The sequence below is a fragment of the Coenobita brevimanus genome, chromosome 99 (genome assembly GCF_032717465.1).
Source record: "Coenobita brevimanus isolate Jiangsu-jjx chromosome 99, ASM3271746v2, whole genome shotgun sequence".
NCBI lineage: Eukaryota > Metazoa > Arthropoda > Malacostraca > Decapoda > Coenobitidae > Coenobita > Coenobita brevimanus.
In genome coordinates this window covers 19,162,999-19,175,374 of record NC_137052.1, presented here as the reverse complement: position 1 = coordinate 19,175,374, position 12,376 = coordinate 19,162,999, and the positions used below count along the sequence as shown (strand labels likewise).

Here is a 12,376-nt window from a genome sequence, read left to right as displayed (position 1 = left end):
TTCATAGTTTGTGAACTGCATATACAGCAGTGGTACTCAAATGGCGGACCGCAGTCCAAATCAGGACCATGACGAGTTTTGGTACGGACCCCAGCGACTTCCATCACTGAAAGTTCAGTATGGCCCTCGAATGAAAGAAACACAATACAGTACATCCCTACAGTATGCTAGTTCCAAGTACGTGATCCCCCTTGTACGCGAGGACCTATTTTTTTTTTTTATTAGTATGCGAATTGAACTCCTTGTAAGCGAGACGGGCAGCAATGAGTGGCCCAAATCCAAGGTTACCCCGAGTAGGCAACATTGCCCCCCCAAGAAGCGATAATGGTTGCCTACACTCTGCCCACCTTGAGCAGGAGATATCAGCAGAAAAGGCAGCAACACCAGTGATGGAGAGTGAAGATTTGACCATAATGGAGATCAGCAGGGTACTGTGTGCCCTCAATAAATTCAAGGAAGAATTCAAGGACATCGAATGCTCTCAGTTGCGGGTGGAGGAGGTGATGTCTTCACTGGACAGCACCTTCTGCTACTATACCAACAAGCACAACCAGGAAGTAAACAGATGGAATCAAACACTCATCACCCGTTTCCTTTGGCTTGAACAAAGTGAGGAATCACTCCTTTCAACATCAGAAGAGCCATATCCTTAGGAGGATCAAGAGGCTGATTCAGTGTCTGAGGTGCCAGAAGTAGACTTTGAAGGGTTTATGAATGAAGTGGTGCATTAGGTAGTGAAAGTGTCGAAAGTGCTTGTGATGAAAGTGGTGAGGAAGGTGGTGTGTCGGGTGGTGTGGTGGGTGATGCAGGAGATGCATGCTAGGTGCCTCATCCTGCCCCGGATCCTCATACCTCCATCATGCCTGTTGTTCTCTTGGGTAAAGGTGAGCAGCCATATTCTTGTTGGTTTAGTTACACCATATCCTTGTTGATTTACCTAGTACAGTAAAGCCATAATCTTGTTGGTTTACTTTATCTTAGGTAATATGTTGTAGATAGTTTCCCTGTATAGTTTAATACTTAGGTCTGAAAGGCATCTCAAGGGTTGTCCATGAAGGGGAGTACTGCCCATATGTAATTTTTCCCATGAGTTTATGTATTCACAGTACGCGAATTCCTAGTATGTGACGTCCTCTGCCACCCATATAGGCGCGTACTAGGGGGATGTACTATATTTAGCATTTCTGGATGATTTATGTTCACAGTACAGCTCAGATAAATATAATTTCATTGGGTTGCGAGTTATGTTTAACTACTGCAGTAATACCAACTTGTTCACTTGATGGTTACAATGCAGATGAGTGAGCCAACAGAGCAACACAAAAGTTCCTTATTTTTCCAGCATCTCTAAGTGCTCACATCAGTCAAAGTAACATGAGTTTCAGAATACTAAACAGCAAACCGTATTATTATCGTTATCTCGTCAGCATAAAATATTGGTAACTTGAGAACAGGATTCCTAATCGTAGGAATTCTGTACAGTATGGAGAGGATGGAGAATGAAAGACTGACTAAGAGGGTGTATGTAGGTGAGGTGGAGGGAGGGAGAGGGAGGGGTAGACCGAGGATGAGGTGGAGGGATGGAGTTGAGAGGTATATGAGGGAGGGGGGGGTGAGTTGGGGGGAGGGGAGTCAAATGGTGGGTGACAGAGTGACTTGGAGGCGTTTTGTCTGCGGCCACCCTTTGCGGGATTAGGGCGTCGGGCTATAGATAGAGATAGATATAGATTTATCAAGCTGCACTGTGTGTACCTGTGCCAACAGATTGTTGTCATTGGCTTGTTCAGTTGGTGAATTGGTGGAAAGATACTGAAAAGTGTTAAGACTGGTAACTTTTGGTCAGTATGGTGCTAAAATGGTGAAGTGACTGTGCTTACGTAGGGATGGTAATTGTAATTTCGGCAACAGAAGAATTGTTTTTTCTCTTTGAAGAGGTTGGAGTGTTGAGAATAAATTTTTTGTGTCTTATTTAACCACCTTAACAACAGAGGAGAATATCTACTTTAACCCCTTAAACGCGGCCGTGTACGACCGATCCCCCCCGTGTGGCGGGGGTTGTAGCGGGGTCTGAGTACCTGTGGGAAAATATTTGCCAAAAATCAGAGATTAACCCTAGAACATTAAAATTTTTATGGCATATAGTACTTACATTCAGCTTTCTCCTGAGACAGATGTTGAGCCTTCGTGGACTACCAAAGGACTTGTGAAGACTTGCAAAGTTGGGTAACAAAGTCTTCACTTTCACACCTCCAGAAACCCGGTTTTCTTTCTGCCACAGCCTCAATCTGTCACAGTACACTTTATACAACAACATACAGGTAGTTTGGAATCCGTATTTGTACAATGAGCACTGAAAATAAGGCTATAATGAACAGAGCGTACGGCCGACATGCAGCGCGGCGGCGATCTTCCCATCACTGAACACACATTTCCCTTTTCACAGCTAAAAACACGTATACTACATTATTTTCCTTCATAGTACTTCGCAAAGGCTCGCTTGGCACTATTACGGCCCTAAAAATCACTGTCACTGCCAGTATTGTGAAGCAGGAATGAGGAAGACCACCGCGGCGCGAGTTTATTCAGCCTTACGGCAGGCACTTTATTCTCGCTCCGGTCGGCCACTCGCACTTCATTTCTATCGCTCACTTTCACTCTAGCTGTCAGTTTTTTGCCTTATTCATCAGTGTCACTGTCATTTGTTATAAAAATAATATTTTCTACACAACAAACTGTCACTGTCAGAATATAGAATAGAAACATATGCTTTCAACTCTTACACTGGAGTGACTGTCACTCTTAATACAGTACTTATATTATTACTATGTACAATTATTTACACAAAAAAACACTGTCACTGTCAGTGCTTTTACAACTACATACACTAATTTACACTCATCAGACTGTCACTGTCAGTACGTAAAAGAAAACTAAACACCAGTATCACTGTCACTCTCAGTATTATTTTCAAGATTCTTACCCTTATTTTCAATATCTAGTCTGGCTGTGGTAGTGAAAGAAACACGGGTAAGCACAGAGGGGAATTTTGCACTCTTTGCACTGCAAGGAGGTGCGCCTAAATGTTCTGTCCTGCCTGGTAGTATGGCTGCACACATGACACCTCCTGAGTGCTTTTCCCCTCTTGGCAGTGGCAGGCAGTGGCTCCAGGCGGTGTCGCTGAAGGTAGTCCTGACACTGTAGGCGGTCTGGAGGTGTGTGTGGGTGGCGCCTGGGACCTGATGGCAGTACCTGCCCAAAACGCTGAAGCAGCTGGTACACACAAGTCTTTGAAAAACGCCGGGGAGAGTAGTTTGCTGGCTTCCTGTTCTTGATCTTATACAGGATGAAGGCGTTCAGCATACACATATCAAGCAAGTGCAAGAACACCTTCCTGTACCAGCGACAGTTCCTCCTCAGACAGTCTATCTCTCCGATCATCATGTCAGACTTGTCCACCAGCCGCATATTGACGTTGTAGTCAATCACAGCATCAGGCTTCATCACAGGCTCACCAGTCCTTCTGTCGACCTTCCCTGTGGCTTGCATTTCCCCCTTGCGAACTGTGGTGAGCACATTGACGATTCTCTTATCGTGCCACCTGATCACCAGCATCTTGTCAGTTTTCTTCAGGTGCACGTCTCCCCGCTTTGATCTTTCAGCCTCGGGGAAGGCAGGGTAGTGTGCCCTATTGCTACGGACAGTGCCACATGATCCGACGCCGTGTTCAGAAAGGTACTTGGCGAGTTTTGGAGCTGTATAATAATTGTCCGTATACAGGACATGATTCCCGCCAAAGTACTTTTCCAAAAGCACTTTCACCACAGAACCAGAGAATCCAAGGGGGTCAGTCTTGTCCAAGTCCACATTGCTGGCGGTGTAGATAACGAAGTCTAAGATGAACCCCGTCTTGCAGTCGCACAGCACGAAAAACTTTATTCCAAAGCGGTGGCATTTGCTAGGAATATACTGCACGAACCAAAGACGGCCCCTGAACAAAACCAAGGACTCGTCAATCACAACTTTCTTGAAGGGGCAAAGGAACCTCGTAAACTTATCCTTGTTCAAGTTCAGGATTCCCCTCACTTTCCATAATGGGTCAGTTTGGGAAGGCTCATCGTTGTTCGCAAAGTGAAGGTAAGTCATGAGTTGCCTGAAACGATCGCAACTCATGTATTTATTGAAGATGGGTGTGGGGCAAAGATCTTCAGCACTCCAGTATTCCTCGAGCTTGTGCTTCCAATTGTGGGGCATCAAAAGCATCAAGCCAATAAATACAAACAGTTCCCTGATCGTTACAGGAACCCATGCTGCCATCCGTGACGTGGATGGCGTTGCAGCTTCACCTTCACCTTCACGAACTGCAGCAGATTGCCCCTCGTACCTGTTCGTCTCGGTACAAATCTGCTCCATTACTTCGTTATCCAGGAAGGCCAACAGGTAGTCCAAACATTCACCATCCTGTGGGACAGGGAAGTCAGCCTGTATTCCACACCCACTGGCATCAAAGGGCAGATCTTCCGGCACAAAATCTGAGCCCTCAGACCACACGAAGGCATCCAGAGTGCCCTGCCTAGGCTGGGAGGTGCTGGGGGCGGCGGGGGATGAGGCAGGCCGTGTGGCAGTGGGTGAGGCAGTGCATGAGGCAGAGGCTGTCCTAGGTCGTGTCGGTGTAGTGGTGGTGGTGGTGGGGAGATAAGCCGAAGGTTCAAGGTCACTCGCGGTGGCGTGACTGGCGAGTTGCCTAGTGCGAGTAACCTTAGCTAGTCTTACACTAGGAGACAAAGTTCTACTCCTACTAGCACGAACACTGGGCCTACGGAAACCTCTACGTAAACTAGACTGCCTACTTCCCTTCCGAGGTGGTGAAGGCGACTCCGAAGACTCCGGAGAAAGGGCAGCTGAAGATGATGACGAGAGAATGGGACTGGGAGTGCGTGGCGGGCTGGTGGTGGCGTGACGTGGTGTAGGGGACAATGGCCGGTCTGAGGAAGACAATGGCTGGGAAGCTGGGTCACCACTTCGTCTCCTCTTGGCCCCCTTTCCATACACTAGGCCCCTTTTTACAGGAGCCTTGCCTGTTGAGGTGCTGGGCACAGGAATAGTCACTTCTGGCACCTCAGACTCAGCACTCGATAGTGTGTCTGACTCTGCCAGGCTAGATAAAACACTGACGTCACTTCCATAATCCATGGACGCTTTCAATAACTCACTAGCTATAGCCGAGTCACTAAGTCCCTTAGCAGTTCCTTGTAAGGGTTTGTACGGGGTGGAGGTCACAAAACCCTTTTTCGGAGGGCTGGAAGGCACAGACTCGGAAGAGCTTGAGTTTGACATGGTGTCACCTTGAAAAATTCTCGTGGACTGACGCTAAACAGGGGCAAACCGCGGGAAAAAATGCTAGTGTGACAACTGGGGAAACAAGCGTTTCCAATTAGCATAAAGTGCTTGCGAGAGGAAGGCGCAGATTGACACGTATGAGCCGTCCGCGGGCTGCCATATCGCACGACGAGGGAGGGCCGGGCAGCGGTGCGTGGGTGGGTAAAAAAAATGATACTTGGCAACAACCGAGGTCAGTAGTACAAAGGTCAAGTGTGCTAAAAGTAGCTAAAGGGTGGCGGTACTGATAGACAATACCAGCTGGAGCCTGCTTGCCCGCGGTTATTCAAAATTTACTAGAATCGCAAACGCGACGATCCGCCGTTATGTCCTTTTGGCCGAGCGTCGCAAACGAGACGATCCGCGTTTAAGGGGTTAAAGCTTATTTCAGTTTTGCTCAGGGTATTAACACTCCGCACATATTTCAGTTTTGCTTAGGGTATTAACTTTCCGCACAGTCTCGGTATATTTTAAAGAACTGTTTAGTCTGTATCTTAATATAAATGGAAGTATTTTATTCCATTATCAGTATTCTATCTATCTATCTATTGCCAGACGCCTCAATCCCGTTTGGGGTGGCCACAAACAAATCGCCTCCAAGTCGCCCTGTCCCCCGCCATTTCACTCCCCTGCTCCCAACTCACACCCCCCTCTCTCATATACCTCTCCACCCCATCTCTCCATCTCATCCTCAGCCTCCCCCTCCCTCTTTCCTTCTCCACCTCACTCACATACACTCTCTTCGTCAGTCTTTGACCCTCCATCCTCTCCACATGGCCAAACCACCTCAGTGTGTTCCTCATAACGCTTCCTATCACATCCACATCAACACCACAACGCTCCTTTATATCCTCATTCTTCAGCCTGTCTCTCCATGTGACTCCACAGGCTCCTCTTAAATAACTCATTTCCATGGCTCTCACTCTTGACTTGTGTCCTTCCAACAACGTCCAAGCTTCACTTCCGTACGTTAGAGTTGGTATCACAATACTGTCATGTAGTAACTTTTTCACTTCCATGCTCACTTCCCTGTTTCTTATCACTGCTTTCAATGAACCAGCAACCTTTCTTCCCTGCTGTACCCTTTCAAGCACTTCACCCTCCAAACCTCCATCCTTACTCATCACACTACCCAAGTACTTAAACGTACTCACATTTTCCAATTCCTCACCATCCAACCTCGCTGTACATTCACTGACTTCACCTCTCTCAAAGACCATCACTTTACTCTTCCCTACATTCACCTTTAGATTCCGTTTCTTACACACTCTCTCATATTCATCCACCAAGCCTTGCAGCTCCCCTTCGTCTTCACTCAACAACACGGTATCATCTGCAAACAACAGTACAGGGAGTTTCCAAACACTATCCTCTCTCACCAGGGCCACTCCAACATCCACTACCCTACCTTGTACCTCTTTTATTACCCCATCCATGTACAGATTGAACAACCATGGAGACATGACACATCCCTGTTTCAACCCAACTTTCAAAGAAAAAAATTCACTTAGTTCACCATCCACACGCACTGCAGCCTTCGCACCATCGTACATACTCTTCACAGCATTCAACAACTTCCCATCTATTCCATATATTCTTAACACTTTCCACAATCCTAGTCTATCCACCCTGTCATATGCTTTCTTCAAATCCATGAAAGCCGCATACAACTTCTTTCCCTTCTCTAGAAACTTTTCCACTAAAGATCTGAGAATGAATATCTGATCTACACAACCTCTTCCCTTCCTAAAGCCTCCCTGTTCTTCTCCAACTAATTTCTCTGTTCTTTCTCTAACTCTGTCAATAAGTATCCTATTAAATACAATATTTTACATCTGGACCTCTGCCGCATCGGATGATAGTATGACTGGACCTTCGTAGAAAGTAATTGAGGAACTCTGATATACAGCATAGCTTGGCAATGATGTCAGAGGCTTCAAATTGATTTGTAGCTGTAGGGTATTGAGGGAAAAGGTATGACAGAGACCTGTGTTATCTTTGCATGTTGTGGAGGTTGCATAAATGAAGTAGCAATGGGAGAAGGCAGTATGATGATGACCCCTTCACCTACTACCTATATTACACTACTGTGTCCTAGAGTGTACACTACAAACTGTCAAATCTGAAATTCCAATTTTTGACAATTCCTCTGGCTGAAATACTTTTTCACATGATCATGGGGTGCTGATGTCACTTGTCTGTGCAGTTTTTTTTTTTTTTTTTTTTTTTTTTTTTTTTTTTTTTAAATACATTAGAGCAGATTTAAAAAATTCATACTGGTTATTTTTTTGTACAGGTATTTACTGTTAGTTAACACTGTATGCAATGTACAATACTTTCTGTTAATGGCACTGTATGCTAATTACAGTACAGTATTACATGGTTTTCTCATTTTGATTATAATTATGCATTCCATCATTTGTAGTTTTTTGTAGAGCCTTTGGATCCTAGCATTGTGGATTTCATAGGTTCTACTGGACTGTGTCTGTCTATCTGTTTATCTGCATAGCTGTCTATCTATTTATCTATCTGTCTATCTATCTATCTGTCTGTCTGTCTGTCTGTCTGTCTGTCTGTCTATAGCCAGACACCTTAATCTCGAAAGGGGTGACCACAAATGAATTGCCTCCATGTTACCCTATCTCTTGCCATTTCATTGCCCTCCCTCTAATTTACACGCCCTTTCGTTATACACCTCTCTACTCCATCCCTCCATCTCATCCTTGGTCTCCCCCTCCCTCTCCTCCCTCCCCCCCTCCCACCTCCATCTCACTCATACATTCTCCTAGTTAGTCTCTCACTGTCCATTCTCTCCACATGGTCAAACCACCTCAGTCTGTATCTCCTAACACGTTCTATCACATCCTCATCCACACCACAATGGTCCTTCACTTCCTCATTCATCAGTCTGGCTCTCTAGTAACTCCACATGCTCCTCTCAAATACAGATAACTCATTTCTGCTGCTCTCACTCTTGATTTGTGTCATCCTTCCAACAGGGTCCAAGCTTAGCTTCGATAGGTTAGAATGGGGATCACAATACTGTCATGCAGTGACTTTTTTACTTCCATGCTCACTTCCCTATTTCTTATCACTGCATTCACTGAACCAGCAACTTCTCTTCCCTGCTTCAAGCACTTCATCCTCCAAACTCCCATCCTAACTCATCACACTACTCAGGTACTTAAATGGACTTACATTTTCTATTTCCTCACCATCCAGTCTCACTGTACATTCAGTGACTGTTTCTCTTGAAGACCACAACTTTACTCTTCGCAACACTCACATGTATTCACATGTATTATGACTGGTTTTAAACGTTCTGTTTTGGGTGAGAATCAGCATTACTAGGGGCACAGATGTTAGACATTTGGCTCCAGTGTGATTTGCCTGAAGCCTCCCAATACACAGTTAATGTTCTTGAATTTAGAGTGTATTCTGGCTGGTTTGAAAGAATTTACAGAATTTATTCTGACTAATTTTAAATACTGTGCAGGGTTGAGTGGGAATCCACATGATTTGGAGCACAGACGTCAGACGTTTGGCTCCAATGTGATTCCCCCGAAGCCTCCCAAGACCTTTCTGATGCTGGTGTGGGAGGCCCTGCAGGATGTGACCCTCATCATTCTCCAGGTGGCCGCTCTCGTCTCCCTCGGACTCTTATTGTACAAACCTCCAGCGAAGAGTGATGGAGGTCTGTATTCTAGAGCAGCATTGGCATGAGAATTGAATAGGATTCTGGTTACAATATGTTTATAAAGGTTTAGGATGAGTAATGATGATATCTTAGGATGAGTTTTGATAAATGTGTAGGATAACATTATAGAGATTTAGGATGAGGTGATAAAGGTTAAGGATGAATATTGAATATGGTTTGGAATGTGGAGTACAGAGGGTGGATAGGATAGGATATGAAATAATATGATTCATGAAAGATGTGGAGTGAGGAAGATGGTGGACACCAGAATTGAAGAGAGTGAACTGAGATGGTATGGTCATGTGGAGAGAATAGATAACAATAGAGTGGTGACAAAGGTATATCTGAGCGAATTTGAAGGAGGGAGGAGGCGAGGTAGGCCAAGGAGAAGGTGGAGAGATATGGTGGATGAGTGTGTGAGGAAGAGAGGTTTGGAAGTCGGTTAGGCTAGGGAACTGACAAGAGATCGAGCTGGCTGGATGAATGTTGTGAGGAGAAGTGCATGATCAGGGATTTTGGCACCCCTTTTCAATGTGTCAGCATCCAGATTGACTCAATCGGATACATATATGTGAAGTTACAGAACGTGGTGAATGTTTTTGGCGTATCAGATAGAGCCAGGATTCCGGAGGCTTGAAAGACGAGTGAATGGAAGCGTGGCCCATTGGATTGGGCAAATTTGGGTTATAGGGACATTGCTACTCCTCACCCTGCCCTAGGGTGGGAAAGGAGTTCTGGATGATGATGATGATGTTGATGATTGAAAGGCTTAGAATGAATACTAAGAATAGTTTAAGATGCATTGTAAAGGTTTAGAATGAGTATTGATAAAGGTTTAGAATAAATATTGAATACAGTGTTTGATCTGTTTATAAATGTTTAGGATGAATACTGCATTGGTAATAATTGAAGACGGTATAGAATATAATGTAGTATGAATTTATAAAGTTTTAGAACTAATGAATATGGGCTAAGGATACATTTATAAAGGTTTAGCAGGAGTATTAAAATGACCATGTATAACATTATGAAGGTTTAGGATAATATCATAAAAGTTTAGAATGAGTTTTGAAATTATTTGGGATGAGTATTGAAGGGATTTTGATTAGTCTTGGCAGCAGTTGAGGATGGATATTGGCAGTGGTTCAGAAGGACAATATAGTAGCATGTTTAATAATATAGGATAGGGATTGGCAATGGCTCTAGAATGATCAGATGATTTGGTTGGTTTGCTTGAAAATAATGTGACTCAGAATTTTTTTAATGTGAAGTAAAGTAAAGGAGCTGACTATAGTAAAGTCACAATAAATACAACATCCCTCAAACCAAAAAGTTAACCACTTCACTCTGATGACATTCTTTATTTTATTCTTACTGCCTTCAGATGATTTTGTTCAGTGAAAGAGAGAGACTCAGCTGGAGGGCTTAGATATGGTCTGCTCTGAACCAGTTAGTATGATATTTCTTCCTCATTTGAATAAATTCACTTGCAGTTTTAAGAAGACACTGAAAGAAGTCATCGCCATATTGAAGGGGTTAATTATTCTCCAGCTTAGTTTTGATCCACCTGGTTTTTCAGATCTCCCAGAGTTGGCAGAGGAAAAGAAGACATTAAGATTTTTACTTCTCTGTGTGCACTGGTACTAATAACATTCACTGTTGGTACAGTCAAAGTTAAATATAAAATTTAGACATCTGAAACGTTCAATAATCCCAATGGTTTTATATGTTGAAATAGCTGCAGTGTTGGTTCAATAGTATAAGAATCTACTGTTGGCAGCAAAGCCACACTGCTTCATAGGCTTTCAAAATTATTTTGGTGAATTCCAAGTATATAACACTGGCCAAATAAAGTCATCATTGTCAGTTGCTGTAGATTCAATAGGATATTTGCTTAGGTCCATGGAAATAGAAACAGGAGGAGTGACAGGGCTTTTTTAATGTACATTGGAAGAATGCTGACTTGGAGTGGAGAAAATTGCTGTACCGTTGAGTAGCTGCAAGGCTTAGCAAGCTGTAATGGGTGGAGGGGTAGAAGCATGTTAATATCCTTAAACATGTTGAAATATATTATACCCATTCAAAAATCCATGAAATTGAAATAGCAATGCAGTTCTTGGTTCTGTGCATATTGATTTATTTAGCTTTGAGTGTACTAATACATTTGTGAACCCTTCAATATTTAAGACTAACATCTCCTTGCATGTATTATCAGATCTTGCATCATGGTTTGCTCCATACTTAAACGTAGTATATTTTATTAAGGTCTTGCAAAAGTATTTACAATGAATTATGTGTGAATGATTGTGTGGTGTGGCCGATTTCACTGGGCGCAATGTTTGATAGTTCTTCCACTTGTGCATGTTTTCTTACTTTGTTTCTGGCTCTTACTTCACCCACAGCTCTTTCATGATCCAGCTGTCAGTTTATAAAACACATCATCAACATCATCATCATCTAATCATGTGTTGCCCTTTGAGGAGCGTGGGAGCCCAAGGCTAGGCAAGTTGGTCCTGATATTCAAGATGAGAGTTACCAGGTTCACTCATCCCTGAGTGGCATTACGTGAGCAGTAAACCCCTACAACCCCTTGGATAGAAACCTGCACAGGCTCAGTCCAATTGGAGTGCCTTAATTGCCCACCAAACCACCAGGCACCATTATTAGGTTATTTATTAGGTTATATGATTGCCACTCAATGTAGTAAATGGTTTCCTAGTGTACAGGAAACTATTTGGCTTGTCACTCAGTGTAAAGTCACCCATAGGCAGAAGAAGAGGAAAGAATGAAGGAAAGAAAGATGGAGGAGAGAATGTAAAGTCACCCATAGGCAGAAGAAAGAGGAAAGAGTGAAGGAAGTAAAGACAGAAGAGGAAGGAAGGAACAAAAAATGACCAAAAAATTGAAGAGAGCATTGGATTCGAGTGGGGTGTCTGTTGAGCAAGGAAGGGTGGCTGTGCATGATAGAAATGAATGGAGAGAAATTGTGAATGAATAAATGATGACTCAGCCCTGAGGGGATATTCTTCCGCATTTTATCTGATCAGCTGATCATGTCAGGTGTTTGTAGGGGGATGGGTCCATTATGTTGTGGCAGGGGTAAACCAGCTCTGCTGTCGGACCCTGCTGTGGATGTCACTGATTGCACTGCACAGTTGACTGTTGTGTGGTATGGTGCAGTGAGGATCTGTCCCTTCTTCCCTTTGGGGCTAAGATGCGAATGAATGTGTTTGAGTGGATGAGTAAATTGGGAGTCTGTCGTCCTTTCTTGGCTACCTCTCTTTCCTTGGGGGAAAACAGCCT

The 12,376-nt window shown here is 43.8% G+C and overlaps 1 protein-coding gene across 7 annotated transcripts in view; it reads left to right on the top strand.

Moving 5' to 3' along the window:
- PMCA (plasma membrane calcium-transporting ATPase 3) overlaps positions 1-12,376 on the top strand; it is a 485,021-nt gene that overhangs the window by 274,971 nt on the left and 197,674 nt on the right. For all 7 annotated transcript variants that reach the window (XR_013899883.1, XM_080283982.1, XM_080283980.1 and 4 more), the window contains exon 6: positions 8,873-9,070. Coding sequence is in view for 6 of the 7 variants with exons in the window: in XM_080283982.1 (XP_080140108.1) it covers positions 8,873-9,070 (198 nt within the window). In the remaining variant the exon portion in view is untranslated. The remainder of the gene's footprint in view (positions 1-8,872; positions 9,071-12,376) is intronic.